General features: G+C 44.9%; 1 protein-coding gene across 1 annotated transcript in view; it reads left to right on the forward strand.

Moving 5' to 3' along the window:
- LOC130487203 (tetraspanin-15-like) overlaps positions 1-24,945 on the forward strand; it is a 123,867-nt gene that overhangs the window by 93,165 nt on the left and 5,757 nt on the right. Inside the window, exon 7 of the mRNA XM_056860648.1 lies at positions 3,450-3,566. Within this exon, the coding sequence (XP_056716626.1) occupies positions 3,450-3,566 (117 nt within the window). The remainder of the gene's footprint in view (positions 1-3,449; positions 3,567-24,945) is intronic.

Below are 24,945 nucleotides of genomic sequence, written 5' to 3' on the forward strand. Positions count from 1 at the left end.
TTTAACATGTCAAATGCAAGTGGTGTGTCATGCAGACCCCTCTGCACATGGAAATAAATGTCCTGCATGAATGGCACTGTGGGTGTCCAACTCTAAATTAGTGGTGAATGTGGCAGTCTGCTGGCATTCACTGATGTTCTGCTTACAATGAAAAATGAAAAAGAGGGCGTGTTGGGCCCTGTTAAAACAGCTGTAGATGCTGAACAATTGTCAATGATGTATTTGTATGTTTTTCAGCACACCTTTCTAAGAAGTCCTTATAGATTGTTAATATTATTTACAAAATTTATGCCCAGCCTAGGGTTGCCAGACCCCTGCTGGGAGCGGGGGATTCCCCGCTTTGGGGCCCCTTCCCCTGGTGCCATCCAACTAGCCACTGGGGGTCTTACCAGGTGCAAAATGAGGCCTAGACCTTGACGTTGCCGGCACGATGATCCCACTTCCAGAAGTGATGGAATCATATCACCGACGATTAGGGAGACACTCTGATATTAATCCAAAACTCTATGATAAAAACAGCTTCTACAGTAGAGTTCTTGCCCGAATGCCAGAGCATCTCCCTTGTCGTCGGCGACATGATGACGTCGCTTTCAGAAGTGACGTCATCGTGCCTAGGCCTCATTTAGTGCCTGGTAAGATTCCCCCACCCTGACCTGGATGGCTGCGACTTGAAGGCACTTTACACACACACACACACACACACACACACACACACACACACACGATTCCCCCACCCCCGTCAGTTGATCCCTTCTTTCTGCCCTATCAAGGCCTTTAAAACAAATTAGACAGAGTTGGAGACTGGATCTAGCGTGTGTGTAAAGTGCCATCAAGTCGCAGCCGACTTATGGCAACCCCTTATGGGGTTTTCAAGGCAAGAGACTAACAGAGTTGGTTTGCCAGTGCCTTCCGCTGCACAGCAACCCTGGACTTCCTTGGTGGTCTCCCATCCAAATACTAACAAGGGCTGACCCTGCTTAGCTTCTGAGATCTGACGAGATCAGGCTAGCCTGGATCTTACAATGGCTATTAACAGGGCACCTTCATGTCCAAAGAAAGTATACCTCTGAACAACACTGCTGGGGGACAAAGAGGGGAGGGCTGTTTTGTTCATGCCATGCTTGTAAGCTTCCAGAGGCATCTAGCTAGCTACTCCAATTCTAGACTAGATGAACCCCTGGTCTGATCCAGGAGGGCTGCTGTTAAAATGTGTCATTTAGGGAGGTCTTTCAGAACCCATGAGACAATTGCACAGAAGCACCCTCAGCTCCAGTTTTTGTGCAGCTGTGACAGTGTTATGGTATGATTGCTGAGTAGAGCCTCCATGTTCAGAGGCAGTATAACTCTGACTAATAAATACTGGGGACAAATGGGACAGTTCTAAAGGTTCCGTTTAAAACACAACTATGATGTTGACTACAGTGTGAGCATTTGAGGCGACAGAGCTTCACATACAGAATATTCCTAAACTGTTCTACTCAGTAATAAGCCCCATTTTATTCAGTGGGGTTAACTCACTTAGGAGTGAGTCTCACTTATCTTAGATGCCGGTTTGTTTACAGAAGTGCCGATTAATAAGGGTTCCCCCACCCCAATGGTTAGTTTCAGGTTGAGTTCCTTGATTGATGTGCTCAGGATTCTTGTGGTACTGAAAACCACCAACTGCAAATTAGACTCTTGTCCACCCTGGCTGATTGAATTTTGCTGTTCTGCTCACCAGAATTATATGTTCTTCTCTAAGTGAAGGGATTTTTCGGAGAGCACTGAAAGACGGTCTTGTAAACCCATTATTGACAGACACAGCTATGGGAAAGAAAGATCTTGGCAAGTACAGGCTGTCTTAAATCAAGCTGATTGAGTGGGTGATAGCGGAGCAACACCAGAGATTCTTGGGTGGTTTGTCTGCCCTTGAGCCATTTCAGTCAGGCTTGAGGGCTGACTGAAACAACTTTGGTTGTGTGGATGGATGCTCAGTTTACAAAGAGTAGAGGAAATAATTCTCTTTTGATGTTGAACTTGTCCCTGGCATTTGGTACCTGACACCATCAGATATTGGTGGAGCATTTGGAAAATGGAGTGGGGGGTATTGGGGTTAACCTCTAAAGGTTTCAGTGATCTCTGTCAGACATATACAAAAACTTTCCATTTGAGAGACTGTATCATCAGTATAGAAGTAGAAATATGATGTCTCTCAGGTCTCTGCCCTCTCACCAAGCCCCCAAATGAGATCATTTGTAGTTCTGGAGTTGGGTGTCATTAACATGCTGATGACCCCCAGCTATACCTATTGTTCACAAAGCCTCCCGAAGCATTTCTCTGAGTCCTGAATCAGAGCCTTGGTGCTGTGGGCAAGAGGATGCAGATGCACAAGCTGAATCTATTTCCAGATAAAACGGAGGTGATTCTGGTTAGGAAAGCTGGTGTTTTGGATGGGATTGTCTTGCCAGTGTCAGGCACTGAGACACGTAGCCACAGATTCTGGGCTGAAGTCCTCATAGCACCTGACAGACAGGCTATGACTGTTATTAGTCGATCAGGAGCACAGTCTGCTGGTGCTCTTGAACTCAGCCTTGTAAATGGAAAAACAGGTTAGGGCTGTTTCTAGGATTGCTTTCTTTTATCTTATCGGCACCTCCAACAAGGTTCCCCAGCCACCGCAAGGCTTAAAAAAGCCTTTTTTTAAGTTGAAAAAAGAAAATGGGGCTCCCCCCCCCCAATAGAAAACAGTGATGCTGTGCCAGGAAAAACTTGGTGCAGCAATGCTGTTGCTGGGGGGGGGGGGTGTTCCTGGGCTGAAGGGGCTTTGGAAGCTGACTGCCATCAGCTCTGCCCCTGGGAACACCCCGGGGAGGTGCCCCCCTTGGCGGCACCACAAATCTCTTCTGGGATTTAGGTCCTGGAGAGACCGTGGCATCGGAAGAGGGGCGTGCAGCTCCGCGGCACACAGGTGCTGACGGAACTGCCCCCCCCCCCAGCATAAGTGCCTCTTATTCCCCGATAAGAGACCACTTATCCTGGCAGTGGGGTCACTCCACCTTCAGAGAACTTTATTTAATTATTTATTATTTCCATTTGTTACCCCGCTCTTCCTTGGCCAAAGCCAGGCTCACAGCAGCTTTCAGCCCCCCTACCTCAGGAATGCACTGTATGTTTGCATTTGCAGGGTGATTCTTTCCAATTATTATTTATTTTTCTGTTTATTGATGGGTGGATTGGATTGTTTGCTACGGAGAGTTGATTTTAGCCCTATTGTAAGCTGCTCTGAGCTCTCGGAAGAACAGGGCAGAACTTTAAAACAAAGAATAAAAATAAACACAGCACATTTGGTCCTGCAATACCTCAAATCTTTGTGGCTTTCAGAAGTCCAGTGAGACCTCTAACGTAGTCTGCTCTGCGAGGAGAATTTGTGAAGTGTGGAATACTTTCACTATTATTTATTCTGTTTGCAGAGGCTGGAGCTGGTAGACATTATCTATGTGCGCGGCTGCATCCATGCAGTGGGCCTGTGGCTGAAAGATAATTTCGAGGCTACTTTCGGAATGGTTTGTTCTTTGCTGCTTCCTCAGGTATGTGGGTCATTTTGCTTCATCATTTTCTTTTCCAAGGCAGCGGTAAAAGATATTGCTTCATTCTTTTATTATTGACAAGTTTAGATCTTGATACATTACTTTCGCAACCAGGATCCGTAAGTTGATTAACAAAGTTATTTAGAAAGATGAAAACAGGAGGGCCATTTCTGATTTTAAAACATTATAACTAGATCCACTTTCTCAAATCCTTACCAGGTTAGTCATTCTTATTCTCATCATTGCCTGCTGGGCTCTGTTAATCCTATCATGCATTAGAGTTACTTGTGGGACCTGGTTGCCAATCTCCAGGTGGGGCCTGTAGATGTCCTAAAATTATAACTGATTTCCAGACTACAGAGGTCAGTTCCCCTGCAGAAAATGGTGGCTTTGGAGGGCACACTTTATAATGTTATATCCTATTGAGGTCCCTCCTAGGGCTACCAGCAAAAGGCTAGCAACTGGCAGGAGACTCACTATGGCAGGTGGCTCTACCATGTGGAGCAACTGGAAGTGATGTTAGCATGTCACCAGTGATGAACACATGAAGCTGCCTTACACTGAATCAGATCCTTGGGCCATCAGACTCAATATTGTCTACTCAGACTGGTAGCGGCTCTCCAGGGTCTCAGGCAGAGGTCTTTCATATCACCTACTTGCCTAGTCCCTTTAACTGGAGATGCTGGGGATTGGACCTGGGACCTGAGTGCCAAGCAGATGCTCTACCACTGAGCCATGGCATTCAGCCAAAACTCTATGGATTAACCCTCGAGTTTTGGCGAGATGCTAGAGAGCTGTCATGGATGCACCGACATCACTTCCAGTTGCTCTACAAGTGATGTCAGCATGTTGGGATGCTGATGGTTGCCCCTCCCATCCCCCCCCATTTTCTCTCACCACCCAGCTGAGTGGAGGTAAGAGGAGCCCACTGGGGTTGGGGAACCACAGGAATTTGGCCAGCCTAGTCCCTCCTCAAGTCTCCACCCCCAAATCTCCAGGAATTTCCAAGCCTGGAGGTAGCAACCCTATGGTCCTACATGAGTGGACCAAGCGCAGGCAGAAACTTAGCACTGGGTTCTTTTCTCCCCCTCTGGGACTAGATGGAAAATATAAAATCAAGTGATGCACTACATGAACACCATTATCCCTTCCTCCAGCCAGCTTTACCCTGAGACCCGAGGCTTTGCCCAGAGCCATCCACATGTACACACAGCATTAAATGATTGGTATGTTTCAGTTTTCAGATTCTATAGTGCCAATTAATAAGTTCCAGCTAACAGTATGTGCCTGAAAGTGAAATTGGTAAAAACAAAAGTTTGGGAACTTAAAAAAATCAGTTAAAGTTAGGCTGGGGGAGGCTCCCATGAAAGTGCCTTATCCTGAATCAGGTCAGTGGTGTCTTTTTGGACTGGTGGCAGCTCTCTAGAGTCCCAGGCAGAGGTCTTCCACATCACCTACCAGCAGATTCTTTTGACTGGAGATGCCAGGGGTTGAACCTGAGACTTCCTGCATGCCAAGCAGATGTTTTACCACTGACCCATGGCCTCTCCCCTGATTTCCAGCATGTGTACATGTAGTAGTAGCAGAAGAAGAAGAGTTGGTTTTTATATGCTGACTTTCTCTACCACTTAAGGCAGAATCAAACTGGTTTACAATCACCTTCCCTTCCCCTTCCACAACAGACACCCTGTGAGGTAGGTGGGGCTGAGAGAGCTCTTAATAGAACTATGACTAGCCCAAGGTCACCCAGCTGGCTTCCTGTGTAGGAGTGGTTCACCAGATTAGCGTCCGCCGATCATTGTGGAGGAGTGGGGAATCGAACTCAGTTGTGCAGATTAGAGTCCACCACTCCAAACCACTGCTCTTAACCACTACACCACTCTGGCTCTAGTACTTCTCCCATATCCTTGGGCTGAAAGTGACCAGCTGCCTTCTGCACAAGAAAACGGGTGGAGATTCTCACCAGCTTGAATTTCTGTTTCCCGCGACACCTCTTTTAGAGGCATTTTCATTTACATAGATAATTGATCGTGGTTGATGCATATGTTGCATAATTAGCCATTCACTTACCAAATGATTTCTCTTATTACATTCAACAGACAATTGTGATGGATTCTCCATCTCTGGTGCAGACAGTAGTAGTAGTCATGTCATCTTAAATTACATTCCAATCTTGCCCATCGCTCATTTCCAAACCGTTTCACACATCTGAAATTATTGTCTGTCTTTAACTCTGGGGGAAGCAAGAAAAAAAGGCCTGCCAGAGATCTGATAAACTTCCTATGAGAAGGTGAGAAATTTATTTGCATGTGGCCATAGGCCTTCACAAAACTTCCTATGAATTTATTTACTTGTCTTGCTAGGCTTTGGATGTTAAATAGACACAAGATTGTATTGTTTTCAGAGTTATTTCCCAGTTAATCTTTTAAGGCCTAAGTGTGCTGGTCAGTTAGGTTCCTAAGTCCTTGTACATCTGATATTTTATGGCTTCTGCATAGTCAAGCAGTTGCCACATTCTGCACATGATGTATCAGAAGTCATTTAAGGAATTCAGCCTCGTATTTATACCTCTTACATCAAAGAGCTCAGGGGATGGTATACATAATAGGGTTATTGTGTTTAGAGAGCAATCTTAGAATCATAGAGTTGGAAGAGACCACCAAGGTCATCTAGTCCAACCCCCTGCACTATGCAGGAAATTCACCTCCCCCCACACCCCCAGTGACCCCTACTCCATGCCCAGAAGATGGCCAAGATGCCCTCCCTCTTATGATCTGCCTAAGGTCATAGAATCTTGAACAAGTATACTCTGATCCCTTCTTGGGTATATTCTATGAGGCTTTACTCCCAGGAAAATATTCTTATGATTGTACTGTTATTTGCTCACAACAGCCCAGCAAAGCAGGTTAAGCAAAGAGAAAGTGCCTTTCCCAAAACTTCATGACAGGAGCAGAAATTATTTATTTAAAATGTTTTATTAACCTTTTATTTCCTGTAAGTTTAAGGTGGCTTCCAAAGCATGGCGATATTAAAACCAAAACAATACTATAATAAAATCATTAATAGCATCACCACAGTCACAACTAAACAAAGAAACCGGTTACTCCAGAGATTCCAACAGATTTGTGTAGCCCGTACAATAACATTGGTGCTATGGCAGAGAAAGTACGGGAATGAAGGAAGGTTGCACAGTCTACAGTGAGTGCATGATAAATGGGGCCACTACCAGGAGCATATTTTCCATGGGGGTTCATACCAGAAGAGGCAGTCCTTCCGATATGTGGGTCTCAGACTGCGACAGATTTTAAAGTTAAGAAGCAATTTTCTGAAATTGAGCCCAGAGCTGTGCCAGCAGCCAGTGTATCTGCTGAAAAACTGGAGTGTGTTCAAAGTGGTTAGCCCCAGTAAGAAGGCGTGCTGCCACATCTTGCTGTGGTTGAAGCTTCTGAATTGTTGGGCAGCCCCACGTAGAGCATGTTACAGTAATCCATTCAGTAATCCAGATCAGCGTGGCCAAATCAGTCAAGTCTAGAAGGGAGGATAACTGCACACCAGATGAAGATTAAAAACACATTTCCAGCAACTGTACCAAACGTCTTCTCTGCTTACAAGGATATAAGGATATATCCAAGAATATACCAAAGAGCACATTTGATCAGCTAAGGACAACTTTATCCCATTCAGACCTGGCAAATCAGGCCCTTCCAGAACATCAGATCTGGCCAGCATCGCCTCTGCCTTGTCTGGATTCAATTTCAACTTCTCCCCTTGACTACCCCATTTAGGCACAGCTGCTTCTGGTGGCTTAGTTAATGAAATATATAGTTTCATCAGTGTGCATCACTGATGCAAGTCTCTGCAGTGCAAAATAGTTTTGTCATTGTTATGTTTGGTGATGACCCAAGAGAAATTCAGCAGCAGGTGTGTAAATATAGCTTATTAACCATACCGTTCTATTTTTGTGTTGCGAGGACTGTGACAGAAAGTTGTATAAGCTTCCAGGTTTGCAGTTATCTCCCAAATAAGGTGGGAGGAAAGATCTGGAATAAATAAATGGGATCAGTTAAGAAAGGGCCAATGGCTTGCGAAGGAACTTGATCAGTCAGTCCAAAAGAAACGATCAAGTCTTTCCAGTGGCAAGATATCTAGCTTTTTAATCCATTTCTCATATTCTAATTAGAAGTCTCCTTTGCTTCCAGTACAGTTCTCAATGAAATTAAGTTACCACTGGTTATTGGAGCTGCCAAGGTCAATCATTAGTCCAGTTGCAGTTCACAGCTCTATCAACTGTAACCTGTTGGTTTGTCAAAAATGCATAAAAATGCATTCATCACAGAAGTGCCAAAAATGGTTGTTGTAAAGCAGGTTGTAGGGTCAGTGCAAAGAGAAGATGCACCCGCCTGCCTCTACAGCAGTGACCCCCCCCCCCCGGAAATAAATAAAACCAGGCTTTTACATTTGTAACAACAATTTCCCTCTAACACTTCCCTCTAACCAGACTTAGTTTTAAAAACATTTTTTAATTTACATTTCTAAGCAACACTCAAAGTGATTTCCAATTTAAAAATGTAAAACGTATGAAACAGCCAAATAAAACCATCACAGTAAAAAAAAAAAAAAAAAAAAAAACACTCCACATAACCCTGCAACAGTCAAACACATAAATAACCAGCAGTGGTAACCTAAATACATGTATTCACAGCCAGCTTCAAATACTTGCATCAGGTTGTGAGGAACAACCACGCTTTCACTTGCCTGAGGAAAATGATCCAAGCACAGGCCAAGCAAACCTCCATTCGACCTTCATTCCCTAGATCACCTGTGTCTAAGAATGAGACATGAGGCAGAGCCTTCTTGGTATATCTTAGGAAAAAGAGAAGGGTGGAGGTCCTTTCTGAAGTATGCTGGTATCCAAGTGAGTTTCAGTCCTTGCAGGCAGAAGGCACAATGGCAAATCTGAGTATGACGACTTAACTTGTGTAATTTTCAGGAATCAGTTTGGGTTCTTTTAAAATGTGTAACATTTTGGAGGAAGGTCATAGATGGTTGAAGGTAAAATGGGTGTAAATTTGCAGGGTCTTGGGACCCAGGAGGTATGCAGGCAGTGAGTATTACTCTGCTTGTGCAAATGCTCTTATAGAGTCCTGAATGCTGTTTGGGTCAGTTGGGGTAGGGTCGGACTAAAGCAGCCTCACAGGACAGGAAACAGGACAGGAAACTGTGTGCATGGTTGTAGTCAAGCCAGGAGGTCAAGTTCAACCCAGCAAACAGCCGGTCCAGGGAGCGGTAGAGGCAGAGTATAATGAGGCAAGGGGTCCTGTCCAACGATTGGTCCAGAGAAACAGGGATAGCCATGTTAGGTCCTTGCAGTACAGACACGTTTCTGGGACTGAGGAACTATCTGTCACCTAGCACCTGCAGTCTTTCAGGCAGCAGTCCAAAAGCTTTTATCCAGATTTTTAATGAAGGAATTGCATTTTTTCAGCTGATTTAGGGTTGGCTTCTTGTCAGAGGTCTGTTTTATGGGTCTATTAGGCTACTCTGTGATTGGTTTATGCTGTTTTTTTATGCTCCTGCCTTGTTTTTTAATATTGATAATTCGTGTTGGTTTTAGGGTAGTTTTTAATGGGGAAGGGCCATGGTTCAGTGGTAGAGCATCTGCTTGGCTTGCAGAAGGCCCCAGGTTCAATCCCCGGCATCTCCAGTTAAAGGGACTAGGCAGGTAGGTGATGTGAAAGACCCCTGCCTGAGACCCCGGAGAGCCGCTGCCAGTCTCAGTAGACAATACTGACTTTGATGGACCGAGGGTCTGATTTAGTATAAGGCAGCTTCATGTGTTCATGTGTTCTGGAGAAGCTATGATGGGACTCTGACCTCTGGCTTCCCCAGTTGCTTGCAGTTCCTTGAGTGGCCACTTGCAGGATGGTGCTGTGGTTCACATTGGTCCTAGCTCGGTTGACTTGCTAATGGCTATGGTGGGGGCAAGAAACCAGTTCCTTTTTGGTTCCCAGTGTTCTGAGTTTGAATCCCCCATCTCTTTACAAAGAGAAAGCGTGAGTTTTGGGGAAATCAGTCTACACTCTTTTCTGGGGAGCCCAGGGCTTCCTCAGAGGTTTAGCAGGAATGCCCCAGTGAGAAGGTCCATAATGCTTGACAATTCCCCAAAAGCTTTTTTGTGTGTCACTACCAACCTTCCCCCTGCAATGCCCATGCACAGGAGTTGTCCGGGAGTGTTGTAAGCAGAGCTCTCCATTCATGTGGGACAACGGGTTGAAATTAAATCAAAAGAGTTTCCGTCTAGACATTAACAGTTAGAGCAGTTCCTCAGTGGAACAGACTTCCTCGGGAGGTAGTAAGTGCTCCTTCCCTGGAGGTTTTTAAGCAGAGGCTAGATGGCCATCTAAGAGCCCCGTGGCGCAGAGTGGTAAGCTGCAGTACTGCAGTCCAAGCTCTGCTTACAACCTGAGTTCGATCCCAATGGAAGTTGGTTTCAGGTAGTCAGCTCAAGGTTCGCAGCCTTCCATCCTTCCGAGGTCGGTGAAATGAGTACCCAGCTTGCTGGGGGTAAATGGAAGATGACTGGGGAAGGCACTGGCAAACCACCCCATAAACAAAGTCTGCCTAGTAAACGTCAGGATGTGACGTCACCCCATGGGTCAGGAATGACCCGGTGCTTGCACAGGGGCCTTTACCTTTAGATGGCCATCTGTCAGCAATGCTGATTCTATGACCTTAGGCAGTTCATGAGAGGGAGGGCATCTTGGCCATCTTCTGGGCATGTATAGGTCACTGGAGTGTGGGGGAGGTAGCTGTGAATTTCCTGCATTGTGTAGGGGGTTGGACTAGATGACCCTGGTGGTCCCTTCCAACTCTATGATTCTATGATTCTAACAAAGGCCAAAGGGAACTAAAGGTACACCCCTCTCTGTCTGCACATTGGGGTTGTTTCAGAGATGTGTAGCTGTTCTTTGGCAGCTGAGCCAGTGTGCAAAGGGTTTTCTGAAGGATGAAAGTTTAAATGCTCTTGGGCCAGAGCAGCAGATTAAAGAGTGATTGGAGACAGGATTTGAAAGGAATACCCTGCAACAAAGAACATTTTTGCTGTAGCAGAGGTTGAAAGGCCCACGTGATTAAGCAGTAGGCTTTCTACCATGTCAGTGCCGACTAATGATTTTTCCATCTCAGAGCCCTTAACTGCTGCTAATGAATGAAGGCATGACAGCCAGTCTCTGAAGATGCTCTTCATTCTGCATTGCAAGATGGGATTCAGTGGGTCCCACACCATTGCTAATGAGGCACAATTTAATGAGAACACCTCCTGCCTGCTCAGGTAGGAAATCATAGATCACACAGTCCAGCACAAAAAGGCTACAAAGTACACACAACCACTTTTATCTACAGCATCCTGACTGAGCCCTGGTAGTGGGTCTTTCAAGCCCTGCTCTTAAGGCCTCTTTTCTGCATCCTGTGTAGAAATATCCCACAGATGAGAGTAGATGAGGTGATACTGGGTGGAGCTCATATCAAGCCGTGCCTTTAGCTTTTCCAGGGAGAAGAAGGCAAAATGGCAGGCTCCATGTTTCTGTAGCATCGAGTGGGACCCATCCCTTAAAAGTATCAAGAGCAGAGGAAAAACAAGGTAGTCACTGTATTAATGTCCCACTATTATCTCTTGCCTGTTTGACCAGTTTTCCTGTTTTGGCACTGTTTTTTATTTTAAAAAACTCAGAACATGGCCAGAGATGATAAGAAGGGTCAAAAGAAATGATGAGTGCTTTTGGCTTGTCCAAACAGACCATATCAATAAAAACAATCAATCAAATGATGAGTGCTGGGGATAGCAATGCCTCTAGCCCTCTCCATGCCACCCTTCTGCACTTTGACTGAACATGTGGAAAAAGACAGTGGGCATGAGTGTGCTGGTCTCCTTTCCTTCGCACATAGGTGCTGTGCTAATGAGCTAGCAATTGCGTGGAGCCAGAAATTGCCAGCGCACTCATGCTCACTCCCTTTCTGCGCGTGTTCAATCTAAGTGCAGAGGGTTCATCTCTAGAGAGGGGTTCTGTCATGGCTTAATAGCTATTTGTGACCCAGCTGGGCTGCTCCAGGGCAACCAGATGGTTTTGGCTCATGAGCATGCATGGGGGTGTGACAGGGAGAAATTATCTTTTCTGCTTGAGAAGAAAACCTGGCCACTTCTTCTTTCTCCAGAGGCAGGGGCAGTCTTATCTGTGGGCAGACTGGGCAATTAACCAGGCCCCTGCACTGGGTGGGGGGGCCATGACCAGTGGCAGTGATCGAAAATGGTGGTGGAAAATAGTCAAAACGCAAACTGGAAAGGAAAGGAGTATGTTCACAGTGAGCCAATAAGGCAGAGGGCAGTTTATTCAAATGCTTCCTCCAAAAAAGTTTTGGATCCTGCTTCCCGCCACCACTTCTGCAGTAGATAGGAGAAAAGTATTTTTTTAAAAAAACCCTGCCAGCAATGGCATGACAGCAGTCTGCTGTAGGAATCGCCAGTAATTCTATGGTTTTACCATAGAGTTTGTGGCAACTCCTACTGCGGTGTGATGGCAATTCCAGGTTTTCCCCAGAAGTGACATTACGCTGTCTCTGATAGTGTCCCCATGTCCCCACCCCGCCTAGGACACCCACTAGTTGCCAGCCACTGGCCGGCTATCCTAGGTAGAGAGGATGTTAGAGGTCTTCGACTGGAAGAAGTTCTCCTTTGATCCCACTCGGAAAGCTTACCAGACCATTGTAACAGTTAGCTTATGTGTCTGTACTAGAAGGCAAAGTGCCACATCCTGGACGTTTACATGACTTGCCCATCTTGGAAGAATGGCATTTTTAGTTCAGCTGAGATCCCCGCACAAAGCTTGGCCCTTTTCTTCCAAACAAGGTTGTGTTCATGGCAAGGCTGTGAAAGTGTGGCTGTCCTATGGTCACCTGGCAAACTTCCTTGTGCTGTTTATTTATTGAGGAAATTTATTAGCTGTCAGAGCAGTGTAGCGGTTAGGAGCGATGGACTCTAATCTGTAGAACCTGGTTTGATTCCCCACTCCTACACATGAAGCCTGCTGGGTGATCTTGGGCTAGTCACTGTTCTCTCCAAACTCTCTCAGCCTCACCTACCTCACAAGGTGTTGTGTGTGGGTGGGGGGAGGGAAGGTGATTGTAAGCTGCTTTGAGACTGCTTTCGGTAGAGAAAAGTGGGGTGTAAAACCAACTCTTCTTCACAAACCCGCTCGAGATGGCTCACAACATTCGAAAAATCAAATGATAAAAACATAAAAATCTTTAAAAGCTAGCATAAAACCCACAGCAAAAAAGCCCAGAGCATAAAACATTTGGCAGTCTAAATAGTCCTCAAGTTGAAAGCAGATTTTAAAAACAAAAAGATCAAAACCTTTGTTATGTGCAAGGAATCACTTCGCTGTCCCTCCCCACAAACTCGCACATGCACCCCACTGTGGCATGCTGGTTTCTGAAGGCTTTATATACTCCACATGCTTAAGCAGTATCAATTTATTCTCCAGTTGACGGTCTTCCACTAATCTAAAATCCAGGGGGTGGGGGAATTCTTTTGGGCTAAAGCTATACATGAACAATGTAACTGACCAATAGTTGTTATCAACAGTTCAAAATACACGTCAGCAACTGCAGGGTGTGACCTGGCAGGCTGTACTTTTAATGTTCATGCTTATGCCTTGGAGCTAGAATCATCCATGCCCCACTTAGAGAGGGACCCAAACTCGGAAGAATGACAATGCTAGGGACCTGGTGTCAGTCTATGTGAGTTCAGTATTGACTCTCCAGAGCAGGCACAAAACTTACAGTCAGATGTCATGGCAGAACCAACCCGTCCTGCTCAGAGCCTGGACCCAGTGGTCCAGCTGTGAGCCCTCAAGCTACTAAGGCAGCAAAGGCTGACAGGTGGTGGCAGCAGTAGAGAAAGGCACTGGTGGCTAAAAGACATAGTGCCCGGCTGGAAGCCTACCGGCATGTGCTGAAACAGCAGCAGAACTGTGAGTCCCCACAGGAGGAGGACTGACAGAGAAGTCAGATGCCAGAAAAGCCTCAGCTGAACAGCCCAGGGTCGAGGAAGCAATGCAGTGCATACCTGAGCAATCTGCTGCCCCCCACGCCTGAACAACACTGTGCCTTTAGACCTTGGACTGGCTGTTGGACCTCTGACTCTCCGTAACCCTCAACTAGGGCTGTTGAAAAAAAAATTCAGAAAAATTTGGATTCGGCAAAATTCAGCCCGTTTTTATTCAGGAAATGCCGAAGTCCAAACCCCCTATTTGGATCCATGGAATTCGGCATGAAATTCGGCATTCTCGAATAAATTTGGCCGAATAAAGCTGGCAGCGTAGATCTGTTTAAAGACCCACCCGTCCCCCTTCTCGGCAGCGCGGATCTGTTTAAACAGCCACCCCCACCCCTTCTCGGGGCTCTTTCCAAAAGGCGGGAAAAGGCAGATTGGGGATGCCAAATTTGCACGAATTTATTCGGCGTCCCTCTGAACTTGCTGAGTTCGGCTTGTCCTTTTCCCGCCTTTTTTTACTTTGGCTTTATCCGAACTGTAAACCGCCGAATTGGGGCAAATTCGGCAGTTTTTCAGTTCGGATGGAACCGAATCAACAGCCCTACCCTCGACCTTGGACCGGCTATCTGAACTACGAACCGTAACTGATTTGGCAAGTACTGACTGGACTCTGATTTTTGGCTTTGACAAACGGACTTGTTCTTTGGACTCTGCTTTACCCTCTCCCTGCCGTTGCCAACCGTCAGGAGCAGTATCTCAGAGACACTGCAAGTGGAGACCTGAGCATTGGCAGCTAGCCAGCACACCCACATTGTCAAAATGTTAACAAGCCTTCTCCAAAAGGAAGAAAGGGCACAAATAAGGGACAGGGTCAGAAAACAGGGACAGTCCTTGGTAACCAGGGACAATTGGCACATATGATGTGCCACTCTGAGCCTTAATGATAGAAGGGTATATAAATATATCAAACATGTCACTGTCCCTCTCGACGTTCTGCAGAAAGAGAGATGGACTTCAGATGTTGCCCGGCAGCTTCTACCTCATCTGCTTAAAAGTGGTGCCTCCAAGCCTTCTCTAGACCTGGCAACCCCTCACATTTCCAGCCAGTTAAGATCCATTTCTAATCCTGAGAAGAAAACTTTTTGGAAACCAGTGAAGGTTGCTAAGTGACAGTGAAGCACTTAGCAGCCATATCTTTTATAAGAACAAAGTGTTATAAAAGAAGGAAATGAATGGTTTCAGGACCTCATAAATCTTAAAACTGCCCACTGAGTAAACATAAACACATTATTCACACTAAGTAAAAAAGAACAAAGAGAAAGATATTGATGTTTTGTCAGAATATGCCAACCTGAGCCTCCTTGGAATGTTAATATATTCGTGTTAACTACATGACTCAGAGACAGTGCTAATAACTGCATTAGCCAGAATCCCAGCTGCTTTCAGACAAGAATATTTGAGGTGCTTTATAAATACTGGATGATTTTAAAAAAACACAAACACACAAATTATAGCCTTTTAATTTTGTGTGTGTTAAGTGCTGTCAAGTTGTTTCCAACTCATGGAGACCCTATGTATCAATGTCCTCCAAAATATGCTATTGTTAAGAGCCTTTCTCAGGTCTTGCAAACTGAGAGCCATGGCTTCCTTTATTATAGAGTCAACCCATCTCATGTTGGGTCTTCCTCTTTTCCTGCTGCCTTCAACTTTTCCTAGCATTATTGTCTTTTCCAGTGACTCTTGTCTTCTCATAATATGACCAAAGTCATTTTAGCTTCTAGGGACAGTTCAGGCTTGATTTGATCTAGAACCTGCTTTTTTGGTGGTGGGGGGGCAGTCCACAGAATCTGTAACACTCTCCTCCAACACCCCATTTCAAAGGAATCTTTTATACATTGCTAATTTAGTTACAAGGCCCTGTTGACTATGATGGTACAGATGTTAAGAAAACAGGAAAGTAATGTTTTCAAAGAAAGCTTTTCTCTTCATTCTTTGTCTCTCATAAAAAATCAGTTCCAGATAGGGGGCAGGGTTAAGGGGTAACGTTGAACATGCAGGGAGAAGCCCATACAAATCTGGGCAGATTATGTTGTCAGCCAACCATGCAGATCACTGCTTGACTGAATAACCAAACCAGCCTGATAAGAATTGATTACTTTGATCCCAAACATCTCTGTTCTATACCCCTTAAACAGATAGTCTGCCCCGTTCATTTAAGCAGAGAAAATACCTCCGTTGACTATAAAAGCCAGCCATGAATGCATTGCATATCGTATTGTTCCATCAGACTTGAACTGGATCAGTGGCTATATAAACTGCTTTCACACATTTAGGGATGACCCACAGTCATCCTGCTCACTAATGGGTGGGATGCATCATGCCCCAACGTACACTCTACCCTGATTTTGATCTTGCCCTAGTCCCCAAGGCAGGGATTAGCAGCCCGCTATAATTAAAGAGCCAAACAATGTCAAAATCCAGATAAAGATATCAACAAACAGCCAGTCTAAGAAAGTGCCATTTGCGTAACCAAAAATATGCAGCATAACATTACTAGTAATGGGCGTGTTGATTAACAAGCCATAAATTTTCTGCAGGCCAGACTCTGGTGCTTGCGAGTCCTTTATTAGGAAGTGGCAGATGTGAAGTCTCACAAAAAATATACACAGGAGCACTTTGTACAGTTGTTCTGGTGCACTGGCATTAATCTGTGTGCAGTTCATATTTGGATTGTTGGCAACTGTTCACCTCTACCTTCCCCTTTAGTCTGCTACAAATCTTTGCTTGCCATTAACTTCACATACAGGTTGTTTTAGCATCAAACCAAGGGTTCCCAGGTCCCTCTTTGCCACCGGCGGGAGGTTTTTGGGGCGGAGCCTGAGGAGGGCGGGGTCTGGAGAAGGAAGGGACTTCAATGCCATAGAGTCCAATTGCCACAGCAGCCATTTTCTCCAGGTGAACTGATGTCTGTCAGCTGGAGATCAGTCGTAATAGCAGGAGACCTCCAGCTAGTACCTGGAGGTTGGCAACTCTAATCAAACCTAATCCCCCAGTATACCACAGACTGTAGAATCCTGCCCCAAGTTCTCATCTCTTGAAGGAAGAGGGTCCCAACCCCTCTTTCTCAGTGGGCTTCTGCTGAAGTTCAGCTATGAGAGATTCTTCCTTGTTGCGCTGGCCTTTATTGCTTGCAGCTTGACTCCCCCTTTCTCTAATCCCTCCCTATCCCTGAGTTTTTTTTTTGGGGGGGGGGTGTTATTGGGATATTTGGTTAATATAGTAGAGTTTGCCCAGCCATAGAAGCTTGATATTGAGTGCAGTAAATAAATCTCCCAAGAAGTATATTGCAAAAGTAAACTTACATTTATTCAAGTAAATTCAGTTCACATTTAGGTTGCAGTCAAAAGGAGAAAGAGAAGGCTAATCTGAAGAGTACCTTCTCTATCGCAACTGGCCAGCTGATCCAGCAACGTGCGAATGGAAGTATGAGACACTGTTTCTACAGGAAAGACCTGTAGACATGTGTGACTCCATGAAAAGCCACATGGAGAAACGGAAGAACAAAGGATGCAGCGAGAGAGAGAAAGGGTCAGAGGGAAGCTCCCAGGTTAAGACAAAGAGAGAGACATCCCATTCACTGCCTCTCCTGATATGTGCCCCAGAGGATCAACTTACTAACTAACACCAACTTACTGGTGGTCCCCTGCCCAAAGAGTGTCCAGCTGGTCTCTACCAGAGCCAGGGCCTTCTCTGCCATGGCCCATGCCTGGTGGAATAGCCTCTCCAGTGAGATCTGGGCCCTGTGGGACCTTAAAGGGTTCAGCTGGGCTTGCAAGACAGAGCTATTCCGCCAGGCTTATGGTTGAGGCCAGCGATGGTATCTTCTATAAATGCTGGCCTCCCTACCCCTGCTCCACTTACCCTTTATGCTCCTCTAGGGGTTTCATTATCCAGCATGCCCTACTGTGTTCATCTGTGCAATTAAGGGCACCATCGGATATACATTATCCTTTATTTATTGATTTTATAGGATGGGTTTTTAATTGTTGTTTTAAAATGTTTTTAATTCTTGTTTTATTGTATATTTTACAATATTGTATATTTCTGTAAGCCGCTGTGAGCCTGGCTGTTGCCAGGGAGGGCGGGGTAAAAACGTGGTTAAATAAATCCAAGGAGATGACATTTATTCACACTTAGTGTGTTGTAGTGTGTCTCTCCCTCCACCCCCACAAATGTCCAGGCATGCTGAGCTGCTCACTCTGACATTTTTACCACAGTGCCTCCATTTGCTCCCTTTGACTTCCATCTTATAGTTTGAGACTTAGCTTGACTCCAAGTATTAAAAGCCAGTAAACCAAGCCTCTGGTTAGCAGAGAACAAAAGGAAGAGACTGAATTCAGATCATGAATCAAGGACCCGTAAATCTCTTCAGCAGGCCCTTTGCCACAACAGACTCTTCTGCCAATGGTCTGTCCTTACCCTATGACCTGTGCCCATAGCTGGGTCACAAATGCCTCTGTTCTGTTTACTGCCTTAGCCTTTCAATTTGACCCTGAACCTCCCTCTTCTTCTTAGACTGTCTCCAGTTTCACAAACTACTCCATCCTGGACACACACCACCCCCTCATGTCTGCCCTCTAATTCTTAAATTGCCCTCCTTTTCTTCTAGCTGAGGGCAGAATCCTTCCCTCAAAACCACTTCTGCCTGCTGAAATACTGTAATGTATGAACTGCAGACCTCCCATCAAGCACACAATATGGGATCCTCCCATTCCTTATTAAATGTATTTGTTGCCCAGACCTCTGATTCAGTGCTGACTGTCCACTGGGTCCCAGGATTGGTAGCTATAGATCTCTCTCATTCCTTCAAAACCAGCTTCTTCTGCCTTATCTCCACCACCCTCCCTTCCATCTGCATGGATCAACATGCCCAAATTCCTTGGAATTGGTCTCTAATCCCCCCTGCTTCAACGGGGTATATGATTTATCTTTAATAATCTTTGTTTCTGGTTTTTCAGTTCTGTCTCAGTTTTTGGTATTCCTTCCAAGTTTGTAGCAGTAGTTCATTGTCTAGCTGCAGATCCTGGTTACTGATGTGGGGGCCATTGCTCTGGTTTACAGCCAATGTTACCCTCTAACAGTGCATTCCTGAGGTTGGGGGCCAAAACCCCTGTGGAGGGGCATGACCCCTACACCAGCAGCCATGCCACTTGTGCCATGCCACTTGTGCGCGGATGCCAGCGTAGGGGCACTTAGCATTCTAGACTTACAAAAGTTCACAGAGACATGTGTCCAGGGTAAATACGTTCCTTCCCTCATGCAGTGACACATGCCTACTGCCTGCTTCAATTCCTCCTCAACAGCATCTCCTCTCACCTTGGACACCTGTGTGATACCCAGCAGCAAGAACAACATCTTCTGCCTGTTAAGGCTGCTTTCTGTAGTCCAAGTTGTGCAGTCAGTCTGCCAGGCAGAGATTTGCTGTACCCAGGGAGCCAGCCTAGTACCTACTAGTGTCCCTCTTCAAGGGATCAGATGGGTGATAGAGCATATATATGTGTGTGTGCGCGCGCGCATCCACATATAATAAACACCCATGAAAATTTTCTAATAATTCAAGTGTTTACTCCATCTTTGTTACTGATTTAATACATATATGTCTCACACTTCTAAAAAAAAAAAATTCCCAAGATGGTTTGTGGCAATAAAAAAGCATGAAATATACAATAAAAACAAATCCATAAAATGTAATAACAGCAAGAGATAAAAAACAAATGTGTGAGCAGAAAGGGCAATTAAAACACAGCAAGCAATAAACAATTGATCACAGCCATCAGCTGAAGCCCATAAAGGCCATAAATATGAGCAGGCGATCCTTTAGATACCTTCATCCTGTACCATTCACAGCTTTAAAGGTAAGGTGCAGCACTTTGGATTGAACCTGTAAATGAACCGGCAGCCTGCAGATTTCTTTATAGTTCGCACTTTTTAGTTAGTACCTGCAAGCATCTCTTCCTCCTCCATTCCAGACTTACTAAAGTTCTAAACCATCTTCAGACAGAACACAGAAAATTCTCTAACTTTCAAGTGCATGGATAAATATGGTCAGGTCCTTTTTGTTAAAGGAGAGCTTCAGCTGAAAGTCACTAATGTACCATAGTTGATCTTTGTGTATCCCTCTGCAAACACAGCGGCCTAAATAGCCCAGCGTAGCCTGAGTTCGCCAGAACCAGGAAGCTAAGGAGAGTTAGCCATGGTTAGTACTTGGATGGGAGACCACCAAGGAAGACAGGGGTTGCTATGTGAGGAAGGCATTGGCAAACTACCTGTACTCATCTCTTGCCTGGAATACCTATGGGTAGGGTGCCATGAGTTCTTTGTGACTTGATGGCATGTTCTTCTTCTGCAGACATGAACCTAACAGTGTCTCAAGCTGCATACTTGACCCTTTAGGGTGAGGGAAACTTCCTCCGGAAAAGATTGGTTTAATGCAGAACCCCAACCAAGGCAGGCTGGCTCCATCACCTCAGATACATCCTCTCTAGTCAATTTCAGCAGCAAGAGTTCTTTTTAGTTTGCCAGCACAAGACCCCTGCTTTGAGATAGCCAGAAACAAATTGGGTGGGGGGGTTCCTTCTCTGCTTTGGCTGTAAAATGGTGACTAGGTTGCAATCTGTTGAAAATAATAACGCTGAGACGGTAGTTATTAATCAAAGTAACAAACTTTATCTAGTCTTTAGGGAAAAGGTAAAACAGGAAATTCCTGATAAAATAATAAACTCCTAAGTGCTACATAGTCGGCTTACTAAAACATTAGGTTACATACCAACAAGCAATTAGGCACGGCCGGCAAGTGGCTATACGACTGAGTTACAAATTAGCCATTTTACCAAAATCACTACAGGAAACCAATTGAGCTCGTTAACCAACTCAAACAATGACGTAATTCAAACTGGCAAATCAGTTTGTCAAACACACCAAATAATACATAGGATTGGTTAAAAGCCAGATTATACTTTGAGGTCAGGTCTGTGATGTTGCTAAACAAATACATTAACCCCATAATGACTAAATTTAAATCTTTACTATTACAACACAATCAAATGTAAGAATCCCTCTCCGGGGCTGGCAGGGGCTGGTGACCCAGGGCACCCTCTCCCCTCATTTTTTGCAGTGGCATTTCAGTGATAAAATGGTAAAATAGTAAATATAAAAGAAGAGTAGCCAAGGGAAAGACTTGTTATCGAAAGATAGTAATTACAAGTCAGTTAATTTGCCCTACCTCAGTTGCACAGAGGTAGGGTGGGGGAATCTAACAGAACACATCACCAGATGTTTGAGAATGGTTTGTGTCCTTTAATGAACCCTCATACTAAAGTTTATTGAAAATGCCTCTGCTTGAAATGAATGAAGAGGCCCTCTGGAGCTCCCAGGCCTATAAGAAATCATTGGATCAAGGTAATTGTGTCACTTTACTATGTCATTTTAGTAGTCACTCTACTATAGACTGAATTTTATGTCATCCTAGGCTGCATTTTTCTTTGACTCAATCAGCTGTCAGTGTTTCCCACTCAAGCCCTGCTGCTCCTCTGGAGAACAGAGGGGTTTCTGCAGGGGAAAAATTCAGCTGACCATCTGCAAAGTGCCCCAGGGCTTAGAGAAAAATGTGATGAGTAACCAACTGCTCGCTCTTGTCAGGGGAAGAGGTTTATAGCAGACATAAAGTACATGAACTTGTCAAAGCAGAAAGTGCTAAAAGGTTTGGTGACATGGGAAAAACCTGCTTTATCAGCGGGGTTGCCAGTTCCAGGTTGGGAAATACCTGGAAATCTTGGGGGTGGAACCCAAGGAAAGTGGGATTTGGGGAGGGGAGAGACTTCAAAAGGGTATAATGCTATAGAGTCCACCTTCCAAAGCAGCCGTTTTCTCCAGGTGAACTGATCTCTATTGCCTGGAGATCAGTTGTAATCCAGCTACCATTTGGAGGTTGGCAACCCTGTTTATAAGTCCTGAATTGCTCAGGGAAGGAGCTGCCACTCCAGCCTGCTAAGAAACTATGCACATAGGGCCTAACTAAACATTACGTTTCGCTCACCTCCGCTCTGGGTCTACCACAAGCACATCTGAACAGAAGTGCACTTTGAGTTCTATGATGGAACTCCATTCCCAGGCATAAGAGGGCCCAATTTGGAGACTGCAGTGTGCAAGGACAGATGTGTTGATCCTTTTCCTTCCCCGCACTGTTTCCTTGACCAGAAAGGGTCCTGGGGAGCCTCTCTTTGTCACGCTGGGGGAAAGGACCTGTTGCCATCAGCGCATGTAAATTTCCGCAGTGAGGCAAACAGTGACTCGCTAGAGTTATTTCAGTTTGGGAAAACAGTAGGGGGCAAGTGGAAGCCTCTTTTCCCCATGTGCTGCCGTCACCCATCCAACTCTGGTCTGAGTGCCTGGGATCTGAGTTCTGAGCATAGAAGGAAGTCATGGCACAAGTCTTGATGGTGGACCAAAGAAGGAAGCAAGGAAAATGCAACCTGTGCCCCCCCCTTAGCATCCTGTCCCTTTGTTATATTGCCTGCGTGGAGTAGTGCTGAATTGGTTCTAGTGTTTGTAATAAGGGCTGCAAGTAAGTTTCCAAATAGAGCAAATTGCAGCTACCCAGGGCTGTTTCACTTTGTGAAGGGGGGGGGGCTGGAGCCCATTCATGTGCACTGTGATTATGACCAGAGTACAACCCCTGTGTGCCTGGGTGGCACAGAACTCCCAGCATACGTGCAATATACAGTCCTCGTGGCAACCACAAGGATTGTGTGAATTAGCCCATTTCAAGAAGGGGAGCGCAACCTGAACAGTGCGAATGGAGTAAGTTACAAAGGGACAGTCACTAGGGTTGCCAACCTCCAGGTGGTGGCTGGAGATCTCCTGCTATTACAACTGATCTCCAGGTGATAGAGATCAGTTTTCCTGGAAAAAAATGGCCCCTTTGGCCATTGGACTCTATGGGATTGAAGTCCTTCCCCTCCCCAAACCCTGCCCTCCTCAGGCCCCACCCCCAAAATCTCCAGGTAATTCCCAATCCAGAACTGGCAACCCTAACAATCCCTGCCTCATTCTCTGGACTAGTTCTTGCTCTACTCGATAACCTGAGGAAGAGGGCTGGCCACTCTACATCTTTTTCTTTTTTGTTACTTGTAAGAAATGCTCTTTTTGTGCAAGAGGAAACGTTCCCTCGTTTTGAGAAGCAATAAAAATGGAATTCACATTAAGGAGCCTTTTGCTCCTGGAAATGCGATGTCCTTGGTGACTGGCTTATTGAATCCATCTGTATCTCTCTGACAGCTTGTTATGGTTCTCTTAAGTAAAGTGTAGGTGGGTTGTAGAGTGAAGAAAAGGAGAGCCGAATGTTGCATTCAAAATAGTTGGACTCAAAATTCCGAGATCTGATTGTTAGAAATCTGCATCGTGTATCAGACTGCAAATTTACAGTTACCCAAAATGGAACCAACAGTCTTTACTGCTTACATTTGAACAATGTCATTAGCGACCATGACCCAGAAGTTGCTATTGAAGTCCTACTAATATTTGAAAACCAGCATGATAATTATAAATCTGATATAGCTTGAGATGTTTGATTGTTTTAGAATGCATATACTTAATTGCTTTAAGCCCAGACAAGAGTGAGATATATTTGCACATGGTAGGCACTGATGCCCCTCCCCCAGGTCACTTTTACCTCTCTGCAAATGTTAGTTCTGCCTCCAGCAAGGTACAGGTAGACCGGCTCAATTCAATGCACCAATTTATTTATTTGCTTCATTTATACCCTGCTTTTCTCCCCAGGGGGACCCAAAGTGGTTTACACTGTTCTCCTATGCTTTTTTTTTTATCCTAACAGTAACCCTGTGAGGTAGGTCAGGTGGAAAGTGGCTGGCCCAAGGTCACCCAGCAAATTTCCATGGCAGAGTGTGGATTTGACCAAGAACCTGAAAGTTATAACAAAATAGTAATATTTATTATACGGTGTACACAGAAATAAAAAAACTGGGCCTGATATACAGACTAATCAATTAAAAGAATAGATATAAAAATAAGTACTAACTTTCCAACATTGTTGATGATAAAAACCAGTATAAATGACCTATAAATAACCAAGTTGTATATCATGGATATTTCACCATTTGAAGTCTTGTAAGACCATAAGAACGGCCATGCTGGATCAGACCAAAGCCCATCAAGTCCAGCAGTCTGTTCACACAGCGGCCAACCAGGTGCCTCCAGGAAACCCACAAGCAAGACAACTGCAGCAGCACCATCCTGCCTGTGTTCCATAGCACCTAATATATTCAGCATGCTCCTCTGATCCTGGAGAGAATAGGTATGCATCATGACTAGTATCCATTTTAACTAGTAGCCATGAATACCCCTCACCTCCATGAACATGTCCACTCTCCTCTTAAAGCCTTCCAAGTCGGCAGCCATCACCACATTTTGGAGCAGGGAGTCCCACAATTTAACTATGCGTTGTGTGAAAAAATACTTCCTTTTATCTGTTTTGAATCTCTCACCCTCCAGCTTCAGCAGATGACCCCACGTTCTAGTATTATGGGGGAGGGAGGAACCCTGTCCACTCTCTCCAAAGCATGCATAATTTTATAGACCTCTATCATGTCTCCCCTTAGCTGCCTTCTTTCTAAGCTAAACAGCCCTAAGTGTTTTAACTGCTCCTCATAGGGCAGTTGCTCTAGTCCCCTAATTTTGGTTGCTCTTGTAATGTATTTCTAATGTTGTACGGATGTATATACCATCAATCGGTGATAAAGCGGATATATAACAATAAGTGACAATAGGCCACACAATGCTTATTGCTTTGTAGCATACCTTTTATATGCATTTCTGGATGTGTCCCTATAATGTAATTGTATATATGACCACTGAAGAAGGCCATACAGGCTGAAACGCTTCCTGGTTATTGATTGGTTATTTATATTGGGTTTTATCATCAATAGTGTTGGAAAGTTAGTAAATATTTTTACACATATTCTTTTAATTGATTAGCCTGTATACAAGGCCCAGTGTTCTTATTTCTGTGTACACCGTATAATAAATATGACTATTCTGTTATAACTTTCAGCTCAACTTTCAGGTTCTCGGTTTAGTTCAAGTTGAGTTTTTTTTTTTTTTCTTCCCTTGTCGTTTGTTCCAGAGTGCGGATTTGAATCTGGGTCTCCAGGATCCTAGTCCGGTACTCTAACCGCTACACGACAATGGGTCTTGCATAGCTGGAACAGTACCTGCTCTTAATACTAGCTGCATTTTGATTTGCATAATGGG

The sequence above is a fragment of the Euleptes europaea genome, chromosome 14 (genome assembly GCF_029931775.1).
Source record: "Euleptes europaea isolate rEulEur1 chromosome 14, rEulEur1.hap1, whole genome shotgun sequence".
Classification (NCBI taxonomy): Eukaryota; Metazoa; Chordata; class Lepidosauria; order Squamata; family Sphaerodactylidae; genus Euleptes; species Euleptes europaea.